The sequence below is a fragment of the Amblyomma americanum genome, chromosome 4 (assembly GCF_052857255.1).
Source record: "Amblyomma americanum isolate KBUSLIRL-KWMA chromosome 4, ASM5285725v1, whole genome shotgun sequence".
Taxonomy (NCBI): Eukaryota; Metazoa; Arthropoda; class Arachnida; order Ixodida; family Ixodidae; genus Amblyomma; species Amblyomma americanum.
In genome coordinates this window covers 147,944,732-147,970,065 of record NC_135500.1, presented here as the reverse complement: position 1 = coordinate 147,970,065, position 25,334 = coordinate 147,944,732, and the positions used below count along the sequence as shown (strand labels likewise).

Genomic DNA, 25,334 nt, shown 5'->3' with positions numbered 1-25,334 from the left:
CCGTATTGGAAGACTCCGGAATAATTTCGACCAGCTGGAAATCTTTAACGTGCGCTGACATCGCACAGCACACGGGCGCCTTAGCGTTTTTCCTCCATAAAAACGCAGTCGCCGACTTCCTAACCGCATGACGTTCTGGTTTGAAGCATAGGGAAAGGCGTGTCCGCTGACAGAGAAGGCACATCATGATGGCGGCAACTGCTGCTGCCGGTGTCGTGCCGCATCGGCGTGGTAATATAAAATTTACCCGGGACTTCTAGAAGGCGTCCTGTATATGTTTTCGTTGAGCAGAATAATTGCGATCACTTGTTCGATGGGAACGATAAAGATTCCCAGTTGGTCGAAGTCATTTCGTAGCCCTTCACTATGGCACCTCTATCACTCCTCCTTGTTTCACTCCCTCCTACATCCCTTCCCACACGGCGTAGTTGAAGTGTCCTCCATGAAGTGACCGCACGACACATGTCTGGGTACATGGATTTTTATGGTTTAAGTGACCAGTTAGTCACCACACACGTGGCCATGACCTTCTTACAAAGCACGAGCTCCTCACCCGGGTTACATTACGTGACCTCCTCTCACACTTTTATTGTTTTCTTCTTTGATTTTATTTTCGCACAATAATAATTTCGTTTTTGCTCGCTTGGTGGCACGCTGGTTCTTTTCTCCAAACCAACTCTGAGCAGATCACTCCTTGCAGTGGGTGTACGTACCGTCGGCTGCAACGAAGGCCATAGTCGGGGTTAAGCCAGTGCGAAGCGGGAGTTCGGCCAAAACCGCATGTGTCACGTGCGTGCGTAGTGCCGAAGAAAAAAAAGAGGCCTCTGCATTGACACAGCAGCAGCGTCGGCCTCCGGCCTCGGCCTGTGCTCGGAGTTCTCGATCCAGTCCTGCCGTAAGTTGAGCAAGGGAAACTGCGAGATTCGCCAAGGAGGGCGCACGAATCCTCGCTGGCGCGTTCATGCGCTTTGCACGCTTTCACATATGAGGCGTCGTTGTCCTGTGTGTTGACAGCATGGCCTAAGTGTGCGTCTCTCGTGCTTTGCGTCAGTGCCTTGAGATTGAGAAAGTGAACATTGGCTTTGAGGGAAGGAAAGGCGCAGTAACTGTCAGTATCGTGGCCGCATGAAAATTTGTTTTGAGGAAAGGAAAGGGCGTAGTCACTGTCCCACATTTCGGTGGACACCTCAACTGTGCTGTGGGGATTGAATGAAGAAAATAGTGAAAGAAGGAAGAAATAGGAACCGTTGTGCACACAGGCACCTTTTGTGTTTCGCGTCCTTCAAAACATGGTCACCGCAGCCGGAGAACCCGCGTCCTCGGACTCAAGCCGAACGAGCGATCTACATAGCCACTGCGGCAAGTGTATCGCCTTAGTAAAAAGCGCCCACACCGGAGGCATGCGGAGGAAGGTTAACAGAAGATAGGGTGTAAAATGAGGAGTTCTCTTTAGAACAGCACGGCTCGGGGCTCTTTGCCGGATTCATAAATGGTGACGTCGCGTCCGCTCCTATCACGCGTCCACCTTCCATGAGTACGTAACTTAGCTCGCTGATCACGATGGTTATAATGATTATAATCATACATTTAAGCCTAAATTTTAATTCACAGTAACGTGACGCTCATTCCTGTTAGCCTGAGTGAAAGGCTGCACTGACCGATCCGACGTATCTTCCACGCAGCAACGCGGTGCGTTCAGGCCTGTGAAGAAGGGAAGACGGCAGCGCACGGCCCCAACAGTGCAGTCTTAGCTCGCCCAGTCCATTCAACCACTTCTCAGAGCGTTCAAGATGGCCGTGCCGCTCCCGAGGTTCAAGGTGAGTCATAAAGTGGAGGGCTGGGAAAAGGGGCACCGTAAATGGTGATTAGGACAACCACACCTATCAGTTTGACACACACTTCTGCCATAAAGTGTAATATTTTTTGTTAATTTTATCACATTATTAAGGTTTTCCGGCAAGTACACCTCTTATGCGTTGCATATTGCAATCACTCAGTTCAGCCCTTGGGCGCGGCCGGGCAGCCACCATTGACCTTTAGCGCAACCACGTGACGTGACATCACGACAGCCGGAGGAAAAGCTGGGCCCCAACTCGCGCGGTCGCGCGCGGCCGCAGCCACCACCTGACTCTCGCTCCTCCCGCTAGGGCCGCTGCGCCGGCGCGTGACGTCACGGAGGAAAAGCTGGGCCCCAACTGGCGTGGTCGCGCGCGGCCGCAGCCACCACCTGACTCCCGCTCCTCCCGCTAGGGGCGCTGTGCTATGATTGACGTCACGGCATATGTGTAAAAGAGCTGCGCTCCTTCGCCGGGACAGTCTTATACCCCTGTCACACGGGCATTTCCAGGGCCCTCGAACCGATAGTCTATCGACTCAAAGGCGATCGAGCGCTGCTACACGGGCAGTTTCAATGGCGATCGAGTCAATAGCCTATCGAGTCAACGGAGCAGCACGGAACTCCATCGAGATATGCGACGCATTCTTGGCTTAATAAGCTAAGTCTGGCCATTTTTTTTAATTGGTTTTGGGGAAAGGAAATGGCACAGTATCTGTCTCATATACCGTTTGACACCTGAACCGCGCCGTAAGCGAAGGGATAAAGGAGGAATGAAAGAAGAAAGGAAGAAAGAGGTGCCGTAGTGGAGGGCTCCGGAATAATTTCGACCACCTGGGGATCTTTAACGTGCACTGACATCGCACAGCGCACGGGCGCCTTAGCGTTTGTGCTGTGCGATGTCAGTGCACGTTAAAGATCCCCAGGAGGTCGAAATTATTCCGGAGCCCTCCACTACGGCACCTCTTTCTTCCTTTCTGCAAAGCCGAGACAAAGGGTGACGCATGTATCACCTGACTGCGCCTCCGGTACCGCAGTCAACATGTACACAAGAGCAAGTCAGCTTACGAGATAGGAAATAGAACAAGCCGATAGAGAAGCGTGAGAAAAATAAGATATGTTCCAATGTTTCTTTTTTTTTCGCGAAAGGGAATCAGGCTGATGATGATGGGGTATTTTAATCGCGCGAGGGCAGCTTTGGCCAAAGCGCGCCATGGCACAAGGTATTTTCCGTCTACAACTGGCGGGGGTCAAAGACCAATTTTCCAAGCGTTCCATCCCACAGGTGAGGCCAGCACCAGACCAGGGGACAGCTTGTACCCATTGTTACACCAGTGGGTAACCGGCGCCTCAGGGGATCGAACACCGCACCTTCCTATAAGAGGCGGATGCTCAAACCGCTAGGCCATGGTTGTGCTAAAGCGAACAAGCTGAGTGAATGACCCACAGTGTCAGTTATTTCAGACTAACAATAAAAAAATTTGACACAGGCACCTGGTTAAATCATGCAGGCGAAATCATCGTACGATTACAGAAGCGGGGTTTGGATGTTGGTGATATTTTCTCGCTGACCCACAGTTTGAGTTTTGTTTGGCGAAGATGGCTCTTCACAATAGAAAGAGAGAAAATTAGCTAAAGGAATGACATTGACAGTCACACCGGTCCTGTTTCTTTCTTCCTTTCTTTCTTTCTTTCTTTCTTTCTTTCTTTCTTTCTTTCTTTCTTTCTTTCTTTCTTTCTTTCTTTCTTTCTTTCTTTCCTTCTTTCTTTCTTTCTTTCTTTCTTCCTTCCTTTCTTTCTTTTCTTTCTTTCTTTCTTTCTTCCTTCCTTCCTTCCTTCCTTCCTTCCTTTCTTTCTTTCTTTCTTTCTTTTTTCCTTCTATCTTTCCTTCTATCTTTCCTTCCTTCTTTCTTCCTTTCTTCAATTCTTTCTTTCTTTCCTTCTTTCTTTCCTTCTTTCTTTCCTTCTCTTTCCTTCTTTCTTTCCTTCCTTCTTTCCTTCCTTCTTTCCTTCTCTCTTTCTTTCTTTCCTTCTTTCTTTCCTTCTATCTTTCCTTCTATCTTTCTTTCCTTCTTTCTTTCTTTCTTCCTTTCCTTCCTTCTTTCTTTCCTTCTCTCTTTCTTTCTTTCCTTCTTTATTTCCTTCTATCTTTCTTTCTTTCTTTCTTTCTTTCTTTCTTTCTTTCTTTCTTTCTTTCTTTCTTTCTTTCTTTCTTTCTTTCTTCTTCTTCCTTTCTTTCTTTCTTTCTTTCTTTCTTGCACAGACGATATTACGGGTGAATTTTGGTATGTTAGTGCTGAAGCACTAACAAGAAAAGCTATTCTGACGGAGAAGAAGCGATTGCGTGATACAGTTGGGAAGTGTGTCTCAGCGCCTCTTTAAGTTAAATTCTAGAGGTGACGTACTCTACCGCGATTTCATTGGACGATTTTTCATGGGGGGCAGTTTTTCCGTGAGGATAATTTTAAGCTAACCTAACCTAAGCTTCTAACCTTTTGCGTTCGCTGTTTAAGAAAAACACTCCCAGGAGGATACTCTATCACACATGGTGTTATAAGTTGGTACTGCTTTACCGTCCAGGTTATGCTGCATACTCACTTGGATGGTCACCTGCGCCACTCGACCATCATGGAGCTTGCCAAGTAGGTGCCGCTCAGTGGCTTCACTTCGTTATGTCAGATGCAATTTCCTCTAAAGAGACTCGAAACTGACTGCATATTAGAAGCAGGACGCGCATTCTTGGGGTGTCCACTAACCGGACGTATCCAAATGCAAGCCGTTCAAACCGGGCTCCCCCCCCCCCCCCCCCCCCCCTCTATAAAGATAAACGGCAAACTCCGCCGCCGCCCTCTCGTCGCATGGGGTTAGTTCTGTAGTACCTCCCATCGGCTTCAAATCGTAAATCGTAATTAATCGTACGTTTTAAAGCACACGTTTTATAACATCCATTTCTGCACTGCACTAGCTGATGCTATGACAAGCACAACTTAAGCCGAGACGACGTAACAGAAAAGGCGGTTCCGGTGTACCGTGACGCAACCGTCACATCCGCGTGTTAAGTTAGTGGTCACTTCAAGAATACGGGCCTATATTATTCCGCTGACCTCGTCAAATGCTTAAGAAAAAATGAATCGAAATTGGTATGTATTTAAGAAGCAAATACGACGTAAAATAAAAATCGGGGCGCCGTACGATGCTGCACTAAACGCTTCATACTCAAAACGACATATGAGGGAAGGTGTCTGCTTCTGTCTTAATGATTATTTATTACTTGTTTGAAGATATAAAGGAGGATAAGGGAGTAACCGGAATCGTTGGTGTTGTCAGCTTCAGCAGGGAGTCGTGGTGGGGCTGACGGATTCATAAGTGTGGTCCCAGTGATGGTTCTACCTAAATGCGATCCATGTATGCAGTCGGCCACTTCACGTAGCACTGACCAGGCCGCTAAGAAAGCAGCATTTGGCAAAGGCTAATTGGGCAGTAGTGAGAGTTGCTAACAGAAGGCGCTTGTTGAAGCAGGAAGTTTCGACCTCAGAGCTTCCATATGCAAATCAGGGCAATCTCAGAGAAGGTAGGTTATACCGCCTCGCGTAACGGTCACACATTGTGGGCAGACAACCATTTCATCCAAGGACCGACGCCATCCATCCAGTATTAGGGGCGTTTATAAACTGGACGAGCTAACAGCTTACTCAATACCTCTTGACGGCGTATCAGAGGTCTTACGCGTAGAAGCTGGGGCCGGCGTGTTCATCCGCTTACTGAGCTGACTCGGGTTAAGACGAAAGGTCCGAGTGTAGTGCATAAGGGAAAGTGAAGAGGTACAGTTATGTCTTTAATATACCGAAACTGTTTTGTTTCAGAGCAAAAAATATCGATCTCGGCTACACAAGCCTTCAGGACTGCCTGAAGAAAACAAAGCCATGGAAACCCAGCACCCTTCAAAATTACCTCAAGGAAATGCCAAATTTTTTAAGAGTCGTTGTGTAAGTATCGCCGATGATTTCTCGCTTTTTAACGCAGAAACGAATTCTAAGGCTTGCTCATCACCTTTTTCCGCCTCCGCACACCAAGGCCTAACAGGATAAAAAATTCCGTTTCAAGGTCACCTGAATAAATATGCCTCATGTCAACCGGCCCCTAGGTGAGCTTGGAAGTTAGAGGAAGATAATATAAGTGTTTGGTGTAGAAGAAGGACTTAGTCAACACGTCTAACGGCGGCACGGGTGACGCAGCCGTGGGAAAATTATCAGCCTATGTCGTCGTCTAGACTGGGTGTAAGAATGATATAAATCGCAGGACCGGCTTATCATTCGAGGGCGGCTCTTTAAATGTGTCTCGGCTGGGTCCCACGGCTGCTGAACATGCCCTTGTGTTCCCCGTCTCGTGTTGTTCGAGCTGGGCGTTGAGCTTTATCTCCCCGGCTGCTTTCGAGGCTTTACGAGAAGCCACCGTCAGCTGCTTCTCTTTTTCCAGCTGAACAGCTCAGCGGCGTTCTTAGCCGCTTTTAGTGCTTTACGTCCAGTCGTTTATATTTTTCACGCTGATTAGCGCGCTTAAAGCCACTTAATGCCTCCGTGCTGACTCGTCCCACCGCTCGCTCACTTTTCGTATTATTAGCGACCCGTTCGGCCATCGGCCACCTTCTCACCTTAGTGTGCAGTTACGGAAAGCTGCCGTTAAGTCAGAATCGCAAGGCGTACCCTGCCTAGAAGACGTTTCATATCTCTTGGCTAATCCAGATTTCATAGCACCACTGCCGATGACTTTGTAGAAACACAGAGCGAACGGATGAAATACGAAGACGACGACGGACAGCGACGACTACCTTCCGTTTCTGGTCGGTGTTGTGGGGTGCGAACGTCACCTGTGCTCTTACGCAACTACCAGCGCCTTCAGAGTGGCAGCATCTGTTAGCGTATGCCGATTTAGTCGCCAGCGCCGCCTGCCAATGGGGAACCTGCGCTGCCAAGGTGGCCCTGCAATTGTTCCATTCGGTGATTCAAAACTGCTTTTGTCAGCCGCTTGGGCCGCTGCAAACGCGAGAACATATTTTGCGCGATTAGATACCCGCGGTTGGCTGACAGCATTCATTCATAGGAAGAAAAAGTCTTTAGGAACAAACTGCCACGCGCCGCTCATTGCAAAGAAAAGAGTAGCCATCGCCAACTGCGTGGGCTTTATTTTTGAGAGCAACGAGGCCAAAGAAAGTGCATGCCATGGAACAATAAAGCGGTCATCGAAACAGTCATCGCAGTGATCGAAACACGTCATGAGCAGACGGTTGCGTTTGAACCAAGCTTCTTGCGCATCTCATGCACTCAGTTTCGGTTTTGTGCGGAAGAAAAGCTGCGGTTTTCCTCATCTTGCAGAGTTTTAGAGAACAACTTTTTTTTGTTCAAAAACGAATATCGCATAGCCCTGTCTATATCTTCGAACTCCTGGCACTGCCCACGAGACTGCATTTATTTGAAAGACAAATAAATAATTTTAGTTAAATAACTACCTAATTATGTATATTTTTACAGTCACAAACGTCCGCCGCGGTTGATAGTTTGTTCCTGAAAAGTTGTTATTTCTTTCCCGAACTCACTGTGTTTAGGAATTTTTCAAAGTCCCCTGAAACAACCCGTGCAACCTAGTACTGATACGAGTCCGTGGTAGCGAGAGGTGTGGCAGATGGTTTGATTTGATTTGATTTATGGGGGTTTAACGTCCCAAAGCGACTCAGGCTATGAAGGACGCCGTAGTGAAGGGCTCCGGAGATTTCGACCACATGGGGTTCTTTAACGTGCACTGACATCGCACAGTACACGGGCCTCTGGAATTTCGCCTCCACCAAAATTCGACCGCCGCAGCCGGGATTGAGCCCGCGTCTTTTGGGCCAGCAGCCGAGTGCCATAACCACAAAGCCACCACGGCGGCCCGTGTGGCAGATGCTTCTAGATATAATCACAAAGTGAACAAGAGAGGGGAAATCCTCAGGGCGTTTTCCCACGTTCCCACGCGAGTATTTGTCCCCGTCTGAGCTGCAATAATTATTGCAAAACTGATACAGTGTGCTGCACGCAAACGTTAGAAGGAATTGCGTGCTATTTCGAACTCAGGTACCCAACGCGAAATGCAACGTTTGTCCGCGCATCAAATCGCCCGCGTTCTGGCGGTTTTTATTGATCCACTGCGAAGCTTTGCTTCTCGTCCGCCAGGTGGCGGTGCCATTCTGCGAGGCGCGTGAGCATACCGCGAGATCTTGTTCCTACAAGTTGACCGGCCCCGCCGCGGTGGCTCAGTGGTTAGGGCGCTCGACTACTGATCCGGAGTTCCCGGGTTCGAACCCGACCGCGGCGGCTGCGTTTTTATGGAGAAAAAACGCTAAGGCGCCCGTGTGCTGTGCGATGTCAGCGCACGTTAAAGATCCCCAGGTGGTCGAAATTATTCCGGAGCCCTCCACTACGGCACCTCTTTCTTCCTTTCTTCTTTCACTCCCTCCTTTATCCCTTTCCTTACGGCGTGGTTCAGGTGTCCAACGATATATGAGACAGATACTGCGCCATTTCCTTTCCCCAAAAACCAATTATTATTATTATTATTACAAGTTGACCGAACTTCTAACTGGTGGGATCTGTTAGAATGCGGGCGCTATTATGTAATCGTGAATGACAGACAGCGTGCTTCAGAAGCTACTCAAAGACTACTTACCACGTCACCACCTCTCCTTCCCCTTCTTTCTTAGGAATTATAGTTGGAGTTATAGAGAAAAGTGTACAACAGCTGTATCCTGCCGCCACTCACCTACGGGGCAGAAACGTGGAGGCTAACGAAAACGGTTCAGCTTATGTTAAGGACAACGCAGCGAGCCATGGAAAGAAAAATGCTAGGTGTAACGTTGAGAGACCAGAAGCGGGCAGAGTGGGGGAGGGAACAAACGCGGGTTAATGACATCCTAGTCGAAATCAAGAGAAAGAAATGGGCTTGGGCAGGGCATGTGATGTGAAGACAAGACAACCGCTGGTCCTTAAGGGTAACGGAGTGGATTCTAAGAGAAAGTAAGCGTAACATGGGGCGGCATAAGGTTAGGTGGGCGGATGAGATTAAGAATTTCGCGGGGATAAGGTGGGCGCAGCTGGCAAAGGACAGCGTTAATTGGAGAGACATGGTAGAGGCCTTTGCCCTGCAGTGGGTGTAGTCAGGCTGATGATAGTAGTTGGCGCTGTTTATGGAAGGGCCATGCCATCATATATACTGCCAGAGTGATGACTAATGATGAAAAGTAGAATAATTTATCCAGCATGGTGCTTAATTATATATATAACAAAGTTGAAGGTGCATTCAAATAACGTGACACACGTTTCAGCTCGGTGTTTAAGGGGAATCTGGAAAAATGTGTTCAATAGCTGAGTTCGTACCAATAATATTGCAATCAGTATGATTAATTAGTTACGTTATCCAGTGTTGACGTGGGCGGTGACGATGGGTAACCTTGCCTTGAAATGTGATGACGTCATTTTCGCGGACGTGAACCTCCAGACCAGGGTGGAATGGGAGGTGTGGCTACTTATATACACTGCATACACTCGACTGAGAGTCGCATCAACGTATGGACCGCTTCCGCAACTTGTGAGCTAATAATTAAAAAAAAAGTCAGCAAATAGCACCTACGTTTCATCTGCGTATAAATTTCTTTGCGCAGCACACTCCCCGAGGAGCTGCCATAGGACGGCGGCTGCCTGCTGCTATATTATCATCTTCCATGATGCAGCGCTGTGCAGATGTGTGCCATTTAAAACAGAATTCAGGTTCCTATCTGGATGGCAGCGGCCGATCACGAAGTGACGCCGACTGGAAGGAGCATCATTGCAGCTTGTCTTCCCGTTGATTTTAAATTCGTGGTGTGCGGTGTCCCCTGGGAGTATGGTTAAACGTCTTGAAGTTACAGAAATTTCAATTGTGATTAATGAAACCGAAGATAACTTCATTTATGAGGACTTCGATTAACCTTGCCCAGGAAGCGGCAACAACGATTGCGGCGAAGAACCTTGAAGGTATTTACAACTACGCGCCATATATAACGTCAGGCTGCATGGTGAAGTAGTTCTCCGGTGCAGCAGTTTGCATATTAATGAAAACAACCTAGATACACTGCTCTCGTGCAAGTACCGCACCCCGCCAAAACCGCGAAAAAAGAAAAGGTGCGGCCCTTAGTCGCGTTTATACGGTACATACCAGATGGCGCTTTAAAACGTAGCGTTACAACAGGGAACGCGATGATGCCGGTTTATTGTGTAAAGCCCTTTCACGGACAACTTTCTTCGCGTGCTTTCGCGCAGCGGCGACCGGGATGCCCTGACGCGAGTGGCGTACGAGGCCGGTGTGGACCAGGCCAACGCCGGGGTCATCTACAGCGAGATGCGGCTGTTCGCGCAAATGATGAGCAGCGCCTCCACTGCGCTGCCCAAGGGGTCGACCCCCCCGACCCTGAACTCGACCAAGGACGTCGTCGAGGCGGTGCTGGCCGGATTCAAGAAGGCCGAGGACCTGTGCGGCATCAAGTGTCGACTCGTACTCGCCTGCTTCAGGGACAAGCCCGGTGAGCGGCGCACGTGATGGCGCGCACGTTTCCGCTGAGAGTTTGCTTCTAAACCTAACATTCTTATGACCGCATGCACACACGCGATTGGCTACTCACAGGCAATGTAATGCGTAACCAGTGGTGTCATGGTGCTGTGTCGTCACTTTGTTTTCCCTTACGCGCGCCATCGATGCTATGAACGCTCCAAAGCCTAACGGACCCATACATTCCAGACAAGTTGCAAACGGAGAACAAGCCAAGACGAGTGCGGAGCGACTAGTTGGTAAACGAGGAAGCCCTCAGCTCACATGTTGTGTGGCCTAGGCTAAGACATCATCGTGGTGCTCCTGATGATATAACGGGTATGAATTAAGCGTTGCATTCACTTTCTTTCAGGTTTTGTTTGTTTACAACAAAAAACATTATGGGGAAGTTACTCCGGGGTAAACGGCATTGCCATTGGTGCTGGCCTTGAGTGTCGTGATAAGAAACTGCCGGATTCATTCATTGTCGAGAAGGAAGGCTACCCAAGTAGGTGTGAACCAAAGGGCACACTGAAGGTTAAGCGCCCTATAAAATTCCAGTCGGAAAAGACAACAAAAGTTTCTGTCGCCACAACAAATTTTTGTAATATTTTTGACTAAAAACTTGTAGTAACAACTATTTGTAGTAACAGCAGAATTTTGAGTAGTTACTAACTTACTACAAGAAATGAAGTAGTACAGAATTACAGACTACAGAAAAGTAGTCCAGAAAGAACTACAGTACCACAAAAAATACTAAAAAAACAAAATTCTATCTTTACAAGAAAACTATAAAATATTTTGTCGTAATTTTGCACAGTTCTGTCCTTTTTTTCGACTGGATTGTGGTCATCTGTGGTAATAGGATCACGGTAACCTGTGTCCCACTGCAGCGTCTAATGTTAAAAGCAGCCCTGGGAACGGCGCTAACTGCGAGAGCTTACTTTTGGGTTTACAGCTAGAGTTGTTTATGTGAAACCTTCTGCAACTGTTGACGCGTTCTCACGACACGTAACCCCGTGTTCCGCACTGGTGAGGGTGAGTAGCCAATCGCATGTGGAAACTCGGCCCTCCTAGCAGACAGTGGGTGAGGGAAAGCACGATGTAAGGGTGGGCAAGGTCGTGTATAGCCTCGATCCTAGCATGGATGGCGTTCATAAATGTCCCGCGAAGCCGCGAGAGCCTATGCAGCGCGTACATACACCACAGCTCGCGCTGAGTTTACCGCACTACGCGGCATAGCATGAGCGCTGTCATTTTTTTTTTTCGACTATAATTTCACCGTTATTTGGGTGAGTGTTGTTCGCTGGGGAGCTGTCCTTGCAGTCAGTAAGAAGGGGGTTCTTCCTCTACTCGCTCTTGCTTGCAGAGTGGGCCGACGAAGTGGTGGCGCTGTGCCAGGAGTACAACGGCAAGGGTGTCGTTGGCATGGACGTGTGCGGAGTGTTCGCCCCTAAGCAGACCGCCACCGAGGGAGAGGAGATACTCCACCCGCAGGTCATCAGCGCCTTCAAGGTGAGGCCGGGGAACGCCTTGCGTGCTTATGCGAGCATCGCTAAAAGAAAACGCGATGCTCGGAATCTAACGGGTGTTTCACATAAGATGTTCTGCAATTTCTAAATATTGGCGTTTTTGACTTAGAAGAGTGCTTTTTGAACGGAAAAGCTTCACTACGATAGGTAAAGCAGTCTTCAGGTAAGCAGCACAATGACCTTAAACAACCTTAAGCCCAACCAAGGATAGTCGTGTATGTGGTACAGTTATGGTGTCGAACTCTTGACCCCTGACCTGGACCCACGACCTTTAGTTGACCGTTGACTTTTGATATTGGGTGACATTTGGGTTGACCTTTGACCTTAAGAGCATCCGATGGTGTGATGTGAAGCCACGTGATGATATCCGATCGTGGTGTCGTAAGACCATGTGATACCACGTCATAGCCACGTGGTCCTGTGGATATGTATAGAACTGCGGTCACGGGCGTGCATCGGAGCTGCCATGGACGAGCCTCAGACGCTTAGCAAGCGTGCCTGCTTTTCGCTGAATTCCAGGGTTAGCCAAGTTAAGTTACTGCCGATTTCTCGCCATAGCATTGTCAGCGGTGAAGCACCTCACACCACAGCTAAGACATAACTGAAAAAGTGTTCTTCGAACTCAAAAAGTCTTTTTTGAAAAATTGCTGAACATCTTAGGTGAAACATCCAATATATTACTTCGTATCATTGGCATTTCACGCAGCAGTTCACACTTTGTCGAGAGAAAGTCACGTGTCGGCACGCGTGCCCTGGGGCCGTTTTCTACAAGCTGTTCATTTGCTGTTGGCCGTTTCCCGTCCATTCGGTATTTTGTCAGTAGTCACTTAGATATGCCCGCGGCTTTCAAGAGTCTGTGGTAAGCTACCCGGCCATTGGGCGATTGGCAATCGGACCTTACCATTGGCTGAAATTAGATGCAGTATGCAGCCAATGGTGAGGTGCATCGCAGCGCTCTGTCAACAACTCTGTCAACGGACCTGATCACTGGCTGCCTCTGGCGGCGATACGCAGCCAGTTGTAAGGCCTGGTCGGCAACCACCCAATGGCCGCGTCGCTTGACACAGACGCTCGAAAGCCGCGGGTGTATCTTAGTGACCACTGGCAAAAAACCAAATGGATTCGAAATGGACAACGGAAAATGGACAACTTTTAGAATACGGCCCCTGCTACGACCGCTTCCGTGCGGCTTGCTTTCGCAGAAAGCGGCCAGCCTGGGCGTCCGCCGGACTGCGCACGCGGGCGAAGCGGGACCTCCGAGCAACATTGCGCGCGCCATCGAAGAGCTGAGCGCCGAGAGGATTGGCCACGGCTACGCCGCCATGCGTGACGGTGGCGCCCCCTTCAAGCTGGCGCAGAGCAAAGGCATCCACTTCGAGGTGTGCGTCAACAGCAGCTACCTGACCGGAGCCGTCAAGCCCACCGAGGAGCACCCCATGATGGCGTTAGTGTCGCTTCCTATGCGCACGATCGGTTCCCTTCAAGCCAATATATTACCCTGCGAACTTCGTGCCTGCAGTACCAGTATAGACCCTAGAAACAGTGAAGCGCAATAGTACGAGCAGTACCTGAGAGATAGTAGGCAAGGAGTCCAGAGGCCGTAATAAGTTCGGCAGCATACCAAAGGCCCAAGCATATGCCACTCATGAAAGAAAGAAGGTGGTTAGACTAGCGCTTATAACTTCTGGGACAAATAGCGCCATTGCCGAAAAGTTCCAAAATGGCGCCTGTGATTACAGTGACTACGTGGCCGTAAGGAAACGCAAAGATCGCTGCCATTCACTAGTTATGTCGAGGAGGAATTCTGTTCTCGCTCATGATCTTCCGTTCACGAACTGGCAGAGCCATGTGGCCACCACACATGGGCGACCACATTCCGCACACGAGTGCTTTGGCCAAAATACTTTTGCAGTTGGCCATGTGTGTAAGCGTTACGTCGCTACAACCGGCATTGGTGCTAGCATACACCCCGCACTTCAACTAGCATACTTCGTCAGCCTGATGCAGTGGTGAAAATTGAGATTGGAGGAGTAGGTCTGTATGAACAAATAGACCAAGCCAGTGATGAATTTCCCTAGCCCAGGCGCACATAAGTTGCACACATACGCATTACGAGCTCGGTTCAAACACTATATGGGAATGTTCACGGCATGATGGTTCCCATAAGCCTAGTAGGATACTACTCTCCACAAATTCTTCCGAATATATTAAGTTTTATATTAGCAAATTGGCGCACGGCTCAATTGAAAATTGCTAATACATCGTGACGGCCGCCACGAGTTCGCCACGTCAGTAAGCGAAATATTTACACAAAATGTGATCAGCAAGAACATTGGGCACTCCGCTGTCTTCCCAGAATTCGAGAAATTATGAAGAAAAAAATTCCCCACTGACTGCGGCATGCCATATATTCTACTATTTTGTCCGACTTTTCTGGCTCAATCTCATTCGCTACGTACCAGGAACCGCAGCCTCGGTTACAGAATCGTATCACAGAACAAACTCTTGAAAATAAATACTTGCAGGGAATGTATCCATCTATTCCATGGCACCCCATAAACGTTCGGCAGCAGTTCACAAGACCATTTTTACCGTCTCAAGTCCTATTATGACTAACAAGGCAACCGACAGGCAGAATCCCCCCGTGACGTTTTATGTTCCTTTAAAGACCACCGCCATCAGTTTTGCTTTTCGATCTCACAAACTAACCAAAGTAAATCATTGAAAACAAGCAATAGGGGAGCGCCTACAGATGCGGCGAGTTCTGAAGCAAACTAACGAACGTTTTCCCGCGGTAATCCCGTGCTGAGCAGTCAGAATTTTCTCCGACTCAAGCAAGAGCCATGAAGCCAGGGTTCACGCGCACCACCAAGGAAACTGCGGGCTCTGGCCAAAAGAACGGTCCATAAGTTGTCTAGTGGTTCGCTCCAATTCTACTGCGCTTTCTGGACGCAGTTGCAAGAAGAACAACGTCAGCTTCTCGATGAGCACCGACGACCCGACCATCACTCATACTCGGATTGACGACGAGTACAACCTTGCGCTCAAGCTTGGTCTCACCGTCAAGGACATCATCGAGTCGGTGAGTTGATGAGAGTGCTGGCTTACAATGCCGGTTGCTGCGTATGGCCGAGGGATGCGGCAAATTCATTGCGCCTATCCTTGATGTGCCGTAAGCCTGTACTTGGACTGTGCCGCTCACATGTCCAACATTCTTGGAAAAAATTTTTTGACAATTGGAATATTGCAAGATATTGTTATGAAAATATTGAAGGTAATGATGCATTCTTTCTATGCATAGCAAAATCATTTTTTAAAGTGTTTTCATCACTCGCATCCAGCAGTTAAGACTGCAAGCATAACAGGGGGCGCCAGAAAGTTTGGTCGGCGGATGAGATATAGTTTGCAGGGATACGGTGGCCGCAGCTGGCAAAGTTGAGAGGTTTGATTGGAGGGACATGAGAGAGGCCTTTGCTCTGCAGTGGGCGTAGTCAGGCTGATGATGATGATGATGAAAGAACAATGAGGAACACTTTCGACGACAGCAAAAACGTGTATAGCAAAAAAAATGCAAGCCTGTCGACAGTAGATCTGCGGATATATTGATTGCTATAGTGAAATCTTGCAATATATGAAAACATTGCATCCATATACTCCTTCCCGTTCAAAAATGCTTTTGTCCAGAATTGTTGGGGATGGATGCAGTGAGCTGTCTCCGTGAAATCCCCTACTCAGAATCCCGCCGCCACAGCCCAGTGGATATATGGCGTCACCCAAAAGTGCAAATTAGAAAAGGTGATTTGGTTTATCGCGAGATTTGCTGTGCGGTGAGACTGAGGTGTCAGTACTCGGCGTGGCGGTCTGGACGAGAACGAAGGCGGAGTTCCCCAGCGAGCACTTTGGATTCAAGTGTTATGAGGTTACCCGTAAAAAGCACGAGGGAACGATGTTGCTGTCTTTCGTCTTCAGTTGCCTTTGCCGTAATGCTGAGTTCCGCTGGTAATTAGCTGCAGCACGCGCTTCCGGTAGCCGGATCCTTACTGGCCCCACTCTTCCAAGGCGTCGCTCTCACTTGTTTCTTGTTTCTCTCATCAAGAGAGGAAGTTTGCCGCTCTGTCTCACAGGTTAGAAGGAAACCATTCCTCAGCCGCACAGCCAAGCCGATGTCTGTCACCTTTAATTTATGTTAATAAACGAGACGAAGTGACACAGAACACATCGCCTGGTCAGCAACTATGAAAGCCTGTATTTTGTACTCCTGGGCGCATAAAAGAAACGGTGATTTTAGCCAGTGCAGATTTATTTCCAAGTTTGAGAGTTTCGAAGAATGCACTGTCCGGGAAGAGTTAAAGTGATCAACGGGCGCGAAAATGTTTCGTAACATTAACAATGGTGCGAGAAAGGGTGGCGCTCGAGTAAGCATGTATTTTCCTTCCTTAGTGCAGACCCGGGGCAAAAGTGTTTCGAATTTACCAGCGCACGCGTCAGACTGTGCGAGGACTCTAAGTTCATTTTCTCTCTCAACCTCTCCCGATTCCTCCTCTCTAACTCAAGAAGATATAATGAATAGTTCATTAGCATCCACCCAAGCGCAGCCATATGGCTGCAAAGAAAAGCTGCACAGCTTTCACGGAAACTTCGTAGCCGTCCTTTGTAGCCGTATGGCTGCGCCTGGGTGGATGCTGATGAGCAATTACTCCTTTACGTCAAAATCTTACTCCACATTGACGGATTCCCTTTAACACACTGGAGGAACTCGAGAAGAATGTGCGGCACCCCTTTCATATTATTTGTGTAATCGCCGCGAAATTATTCTTCTTATTCTGTTGGGAAATCGTATGCGTCAGCTATTAGGCAACCAGTGCATGTCAGTACATGCATATATGCGTCCTTGCCCTTGCCACGGCGTTAGCGACATATGTCCGTAGCGTTCGTCGAGCTGTTAAGTCACGGTGTAGCCACTCTAACATTCCGGCGATATGGGGCACAGGTATACGTAATTTTTCTCGATAGCACAATTAATTCTAAGAGGAATTGTGTGCACGGCGTCGGCGATGCCGCGGGCGCCATATTGTGCGATATTGTTCAGGTTTTCTGGAAAGCTTGCTGTATAATTCAAGTAATTTAATAGAAATATATATAATTTTAGAAAAAACTTCCGCCAGTGAGCATGGGTACTACCACCTGCTTTCTCGGCGTGGAAGCTATTCTCCCATTGTACCGATCTCCGTAGAGGACGTCATAAAAAGCATTAATTCTCTCTTTAAGCAAGACATAGTAAGAACTCATGTCCAAAATGTCGCACAAAATTTTGTAAACTGGAAAATTGTAATATACCCTTATGGAAATATTAAAGGTAATGGTTCATTCTTCTGACATGTAGCAAAATCTTTGTTTTAAAGTGTTTTCATCCATCGCATCAGACGGTTAAGACTCCCATAGAAAACCAATGGGGAACGCTTTTGACGATAGCAAAAGCGTTAATAGAAAAAAAAGCAAGACTGCCGTCGGATGATCTACGGATATATTGGTTATTATATTGAAATGTTAGACTATGTAAAAAAATTGCATTCATAAACGGTTTCCCACTAAAAAATCTTTTTGCCCACAATTGTTGGGTATGATACAAGTGCAAACACAATTGACTTTGAGAGTTTCCAAACGCTTCTGCCGTTTAGTATGAGGCCGAGTCTAATGAGATTCACGAAGAGTGCTTTGTAATACTTCAGTAGGGGTATTGTTAGTAGCGAAACATCGCCTGATTTCAATCAACTGAGTAATTTACTGGGGCACTGAATGATGAACGGGCGAATGCGCCGTATACAGTGTTCTTTCAGTGCAAAAGCACTACTTAAAGAGGTCAGACCGCCTCACTGAGCTTGTGTGAAGCTTGACCTTGAGGGTGATTGTGGTCAAACGATGAATAAATAAAATAACTAGTGGCCCGGCTGGGATTCGAACCCGCGGCGGCGCGTATACATCAGCTTCACTGGCCCCTGCACGAGAGCACTATGACATCAGTATTTGTTAAACTGCAACACCCTCTCGCGCTGTGCATTGCACATCGTCGACATCATCAACTAATACCTCTTTCGAACTAATATCGTCGCCAGAGGTGCTGACGAGCCAGAAAATCAAAAGGCTAAACACACTCTTTCGCTCATCTACTTCGTCTAACTACGCTAGAACCCTGCAACTTATTTTATTTTTTCACTGGGCACAATGTCAAGAAACCTTTGCGTTCGCAGAACCGCAACGCCATCCAGGCCTGCTTCCTTCCTCCGGCAGAGAAGCAAGCACTGCGCAAGTGGTTCGACGAACTCAACGAGACGACCGGCGTGTAGGAAAATGCAGCCGACGGCTGCCGCGGTGGGGCATCCAAAGGCCTGTCCGGAACAGCGAACTCCAGAAGACGTCCGCTTCTTGTAACCTCACCGTTTTCGTGTCCTGGTAACAAAATAAAACGACCGGCCTCTCAAAAGGTTGACATTGTTGGTACGTGCACTGACGAGGCTTGCACTGTGTTACCAGCAATTTCACTTCGACCGTGCATATAAACTAACCATCCCTGGAGCAGTTCTGTGTCCCGTTAGTCCTCTTTCACTGCTCATATAAGCACCTTCAAAAGCATGTGGCTACCGCCGTCCTTAAATGTGGTCCTCTTCAGTATCAGAGCGGCGTAGAAAAATTTTGTAGTCTGCTTCGTCGCTTAGTGTAGATTAAAGCATTAAATGCACTGCGTATCAATCAAGTTTATTGCTTGCTGATTGAGCGCCGTCTTCTCCCGCTAATAATCTCCTAGCTAGGTAGCGCGTGGTATCCCTGGCTGCTTTCTGAGCGTGACGAGCCTCCGCGATAAGACGCTTTTCTTAGTTCGACAGTGCACTTTCCTTACTTTGTCACTTTCGGCGCTTCATAGATGCTTCTGTTGTTCACGCTGGGCAAGGTTCTCAGCGCCTCTCTCTGCTTTCGCAGTTTCACGTGCCCCAGCACTCGCCCACGCTTTTCATCAGCCGTAGCTTTGCGTTCGACCGCCTTCTCACCTTCTTCTGCGGCCACATAAATAGCCGTTGGTGACGAAAGGAACCCTTTTTGCCTCTTGACTCAACCGGCTCAATCCCGAAGCTACGATGGCAGCCTGGAATTGAGCATTTTGACGTGAAGAACGAACGGATGAAAGATGAAGAAGATGGCGGTATTCAACGTGCAGCTTGAGAGATTACAAGGTGGAGCACGTTGTTCTACAGAGGCTGTGGCCATAGCCGAGTTCGTCTTGCAGAGAGCTTTGCAGAAAGATTTCTCTTTAGATCCCCATGAAATTCGGTCTTTGATAGTTGATAATGATGATAGTGTCCCATATGATATGCTAATGCTGTTGGGTTTACATAGCATGTAGGAACGCCGATTGGCTGTCCCCTACGCTGATGCTTGATGCTCATGTCAGAGGTACTTGCATTTTGGGGATTCTGTTCGCCGAATCATACAAGTTTTGAAAGCTCATTCGTGTGTACCTGAGTGCATAATTGTACTGGAGAAAATGACAAACTTGAATCACTTATAGTTAAACCAGTTGAGTGTAAACCGGCGCACGTGTCCGATTCTTCCAGTATATTTTGTTATTTTGTTTGCTATCTGTGATTATAAAAGTAACGAAGAAAAAAATTCGGCCATGGTCGAGCGGTCCAAGACATTGGAAGACGAAGCTGCTTGGTTTGCACCGGTGCTCATTCGAATCCCTCTCGGGGCTTTAAGTACGGTATTCTTTTTACTGCCTCCTTTTACGACGAATAAGTTCGGCGACATGTTCTTCAAGTTCGGAATGCTCCCCTGAGTTTTCCAAGAATGGGTGCTAAACGCATTTCTGGCTTAAAAACCGAGAAATCTCTCTTCAAAGTGGCCGGTTATTTTTGTTACCGGTTTGTTTAATAAAATAAAAACGGAAGTAAAAAGATGTTGCTAGTCGCGGCATCTGCCATTGATACCTGAAGCACCTGAGCTTCGGCTAGCGTGAATAAAAGTACAGGCAGAAGAGAGCGACACGTAGGTGGCGCCAGTGTACTTCCCGGTGCTTTGTTCGAGTGCTCTAGACAATTGTGTGTAAGTCTGTAGCTTTGTAGAAACAGCACAGAGAACATAGAGATGACGATGCGAGTGCTGTGGATTAGTGTGGCTGCTGCCCACTGTGATCGTACAAAGTTGCTTAGGCTGACACCATTTAATTAAAATGGCTGGTCACTTTTCTTTTTAAGTACCTTTCGGCGTCATAACTCGCAATGTGCTGTGACAACGCAGGTGTTAGATCACTCCTGCTGTATCTGTCGGCATACGTGGAGCAGCTGTGACCTGACGCCACGTCTGGTCACGTGATGGGCAGCCTCATGACACTGGTCATTATGTGACCGGTGCTTTGACGCTACCCGTGCGAGCGCTCCACGTGGATGGATGGATGGAACAAAACCTTAATGGCATCAAATTTGAAATGTTCTTGACCCTTACGGGTCACTGGGCGCCGTGGTCGGTCCTTTGTCTAGGATGCCGCACTTGACAGCTCCCAGCGTGGCTCGGCGTACGAGAAATCGTTGCGCTTCCTCGTGCTGGCTGGCCAGCAAGTGCTCCCACTGCGTCACAATCGGGTGGTCTATTCTGGACTCTAAGTCTGCCTTAGGGCCAGTCCATGTGACGTGCTCTAGTGCAGGTTTTCTCTGGCACCACGGACATTCGTCTGCATATTGTGTAGGGAAAATCTTGTGTAGTTTGTGCAGGTGCGGGTAGGTACCAGTTTGTAGTCTGCGCCAGTCTACCACCTCCTCTTTGGATAGCATTTTGTGTGGTGTTGGGTAGCGTTTACGCTGACCTCTGTAATGATCGAGTATGTCTGAGTACGTGGGGGTAACATGTCAAAGGTTCCCGGGGTGCAAAGTCTTGAGTCCGCTTGGTTGACGCACCCTTGATCTGACTCGTCTGCTGCCACGTTGCCCCTCATCCCCTCGTGTCCAGGAACCCATACTATGTTGTGTTTAGTGTTTGTGTGTCTTCTCGTCGTGTGTGGAATATGATTGGCGATGCTGTCGATCCTGTCTCTTCTGTAGTTTCTGCATGCTTGTTTGGAGTCCGTCACTGTAGTGAGGTTCGGTCCTGTTGCGTTGCCGTGCGATATTGCCAGAGCAATGGTGGCCTCTTCAGCTGCCTCTATGCTTGGATTGTTAATCGTTGCGCTGGTTATTTCTTTTGCCTCACTTGCCACATAGCGCTATGTGGCAAGTGAACCGTCACCAACTCGCCCAAGCTTCCACTCCGGTTATTTCTTTCTCTCCTTCGTCTGTTACAACGGCGATCTTTTTGCGTTTGTTTGGCTGCGTACTTTGCTGCGTCCGTGTAGACTACGCTGGTATTGTAGCTGAATTCCCTGCTGAGTGCTCTGACTCTTGGCTTGTTGTCTTTCATGGTGTATATTTGGGTCCATGTGTCTGGGTATGGGTCCTACCCGGATGTTGTTTCTGTCTTCATTATTAATCTGTTCCATGTCTTTTTGTGTGCCCAGGGGTAGCCTTAATTTCTCCCTTAGGTGTCTTCCCGTTCTGGTTTGAGTGAGTCTGTCTAGTTGCGCACTACGTTGCGCTTCTCGTAGTTCGTCGAAGGTGTTCGATACTCCCAGTGCCATTAGCTTTTTGGTTGGCGTTGACATTGGAAGTTTGAGCGCCGTTTTGTACGCTTTGCGTAGTATGGTGTCGATTTGTAGAGTCTCTTGCTTGTTTAGTTCGTGGTAGGGAACACTGTACGTTACCCTCCTCGTGACGAGACTGTCTGTGAGTCTTAGGGTGTCCTGTTCTCTCATCCCCTTCTTTTTACTGCTGACTCTTCGCGCGATTCTGGCGACTTGCCCTGTTGTATTCTTAAGAGAGGCGATGGTTTTGCTACATAGTCCTGTGTTTTGCAGCCACATTCCAAGCACTCTGACTTCCGTTTTCTCGGGTATCGTCTCGTTTCCGAGTTTCAGGGTGATTTGGGAGTCGTATTTTTATGTACCTTTTTTATTCTTGCGTATTCTAATTTTTCCGCTGAGCGCGAAAGTCCTCTGGCCCTGGCGTATTGTTCAGTATGGTCGATCGCTCTTTGTAGCTGCTATTCTTTTGCTGCTAGGGAGCCTGTGGGTGTCCATGTTGTTATGCCATCTGCATACATTGCGTATCTGATGTTTTCTATTTCGTCGAGTACTTTTGTGAGCCCTATCGTCGCTACGTTGAATAGTAGCGGTGATATTACTGAGCCTTGCGGGGTGCCCTTGTTTGGCACCGTGAAGCTCTCAGATCTTGTGTTTCCGATGCATATCGTAGCCATTCGTTCCGCCAAGAAGGCTTTGACATATCGGAAGGCTCTGTTTCCGCAGTTTATGTTACTGAGACCTGCCATGATGGCCGCATGTCCCACGTTATCGAAGGCCCCCTTTATGTCGAGCGCTAGTACTATGTGTTCTCCACTTCTTGGTATTTCAGTGAGGACTTTATCCTTTAATTGTAGGAGTACGTCTTGCGTGGACAGTCCCCTTCTGAAGCCAAACATGGCATCAGGGTAATGTCCCTTGTCCTCCATGTAGTTGGGGATCATTTCATTGACCACTCTTTGGTATATCTTCCCTTGGCAGGAGGTTAGGGAGATTGGTCTGAGGTTTTCGATTTGGAGTCTTTTGACCATCTTGGGTATCGTAATTACCTCTGCATGTTTCCATTCCGCAGGCACGATTCCTTTTTCTGAGATTTCGTTTAGGTGCTTGGTAAGTTCGGCGACGGCCGTGTCTCCCATGTTTCTAATGGTAGCGTTATTTATTCTGTCCGTTCCGGCTGCCGTATTCTTTTTGGCTTCCCCTATGGCTGCCCTTACTTCCTCCTCGGTGATTGGCCTATACATCTTAGGGTTGTCTTCTCCTGTGTATTCTTCATCTTGCTTTGGGTGCGTGGCTGTGCCGTAGCATTTCTCCCTCAGTGCCTATGTTAGTTGGTCTTCCGTTCCGGGGAAGGTGTGGATTAGTCGTTTCATGGACTTGCCGTTTTTCGTTTTGGCTTTTGTTGGGTCTATCAAGGCACTTAGTATATTCCAAGTTCGGGCCGTGCCTAGTCTTCCTCTAAGTGTTTCCGGAAACTGTTGCTAGTTTTGCGTGGCGATGTTGTCTGCGTGCTCTGATGCCTTCTTGGTTAGTTCGGCAATCTTCAGTTTGAGTTTCCTGTTGTATTTTTGCTGCATCCATCTCCTGATAATGCTTATTCGTTCTTCCTATAGGTGAAGAAGGTGGCTGTCTACGTCTGGGTTTTGTTCCGTGCGAGCGATTATCTACGTGAATTTTTGTCTGGCCTTCGTAAGCTCCGTGCGCCACTCTTCCAAGTTGATTATCGGTTTTGTGGTTTCGTCGCTGTGGTTTCTGAAGGCTTCCCAGTCTGTGATTTTGGCAGTCCCTAGGCATCTCTTCATTTCTCCTGCGGCTATTTTTACCTAAGTGTGAAGTGGTCGCTCCCTAAGGTTTTCATTGTATTTTCCAATTGGATATTCTAGTTGTTTTTTTGAGAACGCTAGGTGAGGCGTGGTGTCTTTGCAGACGCTGTTTCCTATCCTCGTCGTAGTTATGGGGTCTTTAGCTAGCTCCATGCAGTATTTCTCTGCGCTTTCTGCTAAGCTTTTACCTGGTGGTGGTAGTGGTTTTTTTATTAAAATAATAGTAAAAAGGAAGGAAAAGATTTTTGCTAGCCCCGGCATCTGCCATCGATACTGAAGCACCTGAGCTGGGGCAGCGGAAATAAAGGATAGCAGGCAGAATGGAGAAATTAAATGAAAGAGGTGAGGGGACCGTAAGAGAGGATAGGGGGAGAAGTAATATATACAAACTATTTACACAATAAGAAATGGGTCCGCGTTGTGCGCGTGATTAGTTCGTTTTAGAGAAATTAAAACACGCGCACAGCACTGTGTTGGCTACAACTGGAGTAGGGCGTCCAGTTATTAATGGTTCAAGGTAGCACTCGCGGAGCGTTCGGTCACTGCGTGTAACTACCTGAAGGAGAACAGACGGGACGTCAAGCCCGTGTGTTCGAAGAATGCACAGAGGCTCACCAAAGTTCGCTCACGAGTGCGCGCACTGCCCTGCGGCCACAATAGCGTCTTGAGGGAGTCTGGTAGTATGTCCAGCGCCCTATTAGGTCGCAAGCATATCGCGACGAGCATCGGCGAACGCGGCACAGTGAAGAAGCAGGTGTTCTAGTGTTTCCACTGCACCACATCCGTCACACACGTCACTCGTCGCGATTCCGTGACGCTCCCGTCGTTCCCCGGGCCACACGCAGCCAATGCGTGCGCGTAGGATCATTACACGTTGCGACCGTGTAAGTGCGCGACAGCCGGTGATGCTGTCTATGCGCTCACCTCCTGCAATGCGTGGGTCGGGGTGCTTCTTTCGGAGATTGTCGTGGATGGCCGCACGCACGTCCTCCAGCGCAAGGGGCAGATCGCTGGCAGGTAGTTGGTGTGCAGCGGTCGCGAGGTCGTCAGCTTCTTCGTTGCCGGCGATGCCGCAGTGACCGGGCACCCACTGTGCTTTTTGGTATCCCAAACTGGGGTTGGCCGCATTAAAGTCTCCACGTGATCTTACACAGTGACGTCATCGTGAACGCAGCTGTCCGGTGCACAGCCATCCCAGCTGCCCACGTGATCCCCACTTCTTTCCGTCGCAGTGAGTGACCTAAAATTTACGTATCTCCAATCATAAATAGCAAAAACAATAAATAGTCGCGCTGGCTAAACGTACTAATGAAAATCATTTACTTTTGCTGTAGGCAGCGCTTCATAGGTGAGGTTGTCACCAATACCTGATTGCCCAGGTGGTCTTTGTGCGAAGGCACCCATTGAAACCATAAGGGTAGTAAATCCTCGACTGCGTAGTAGTGGTATCCAAGAGCCCAGGCTAGCGCTCTGCCACGACCTCTTCGGGGAGAAATCACGCGGTAAAGTGCGGGCTTTGTGGTTTGCATGCACAGCTAAAGAAGCCAAGAGGTAACCTAACAAGTTTTTGTTCCGACCTGCTCCGCTGACTTTGTTCACTACGGAGACAGTCACCTGCACATCACCCGTTGTGAGACGCAGAGTAGAAGGTATCAGACTTCGCGTAACCACAAACTTCGTTTTTAGTTACAACTCCGGAGCCGAAGAAGACGGGGCTCAGGAGTAAGAGAAAAGCTGGAGACCGGGTTTTCAATGGTCCTGTCGCTTTGCGCAGAAAAGTGCAATTCTTTTAGGCGGTCGGCCGCTTCCCATTCGAAAGCCTAAGCGACAATTCCGCCACCGTGGGCGACAAACCGAATGAATGTCTAACCAGCGCCTCCAGAAAACAAAGG

The 25,334-nt window shown here is 48.4% G+C and overlaps 1 protein-coding gene across 1 annotated transcript; it reads left to right on the top strand.

Moving 5' to 3' along the window:
• The first annotated feature begins 780 nt into the window (after window positions 1-780).
• LOC144130401 (adenosine deaminase-like) lies at window positions 781-18,430 on the top strand. Its single transcript, XM_077664327.1, has 9 exons — window positions 781-895; window positions 1,683-1,817; window positions 4,415-4,476; window positions 5,698-5,820; window positions 10,162-10,421; window positions 11,796-11,941; window positions 13,161-13,402; window positions 14,914-15,040; window positions 18,207-18,430. Exons 2-9 carry the CDS (start codon window positions 1,791-1,793, stop codon window positions 18,300-18,302), a joined length of 1,083 nt encoding a protein of 360 aa, XP_077520453.1. The 5' UTR covers window positions 781-895; window positions 1,683-1,790; the 3' UTR covers window positions 18,303-18,430.
• Window positions 18,431-25,334: the final 6,904 nt, after the last annotated feature.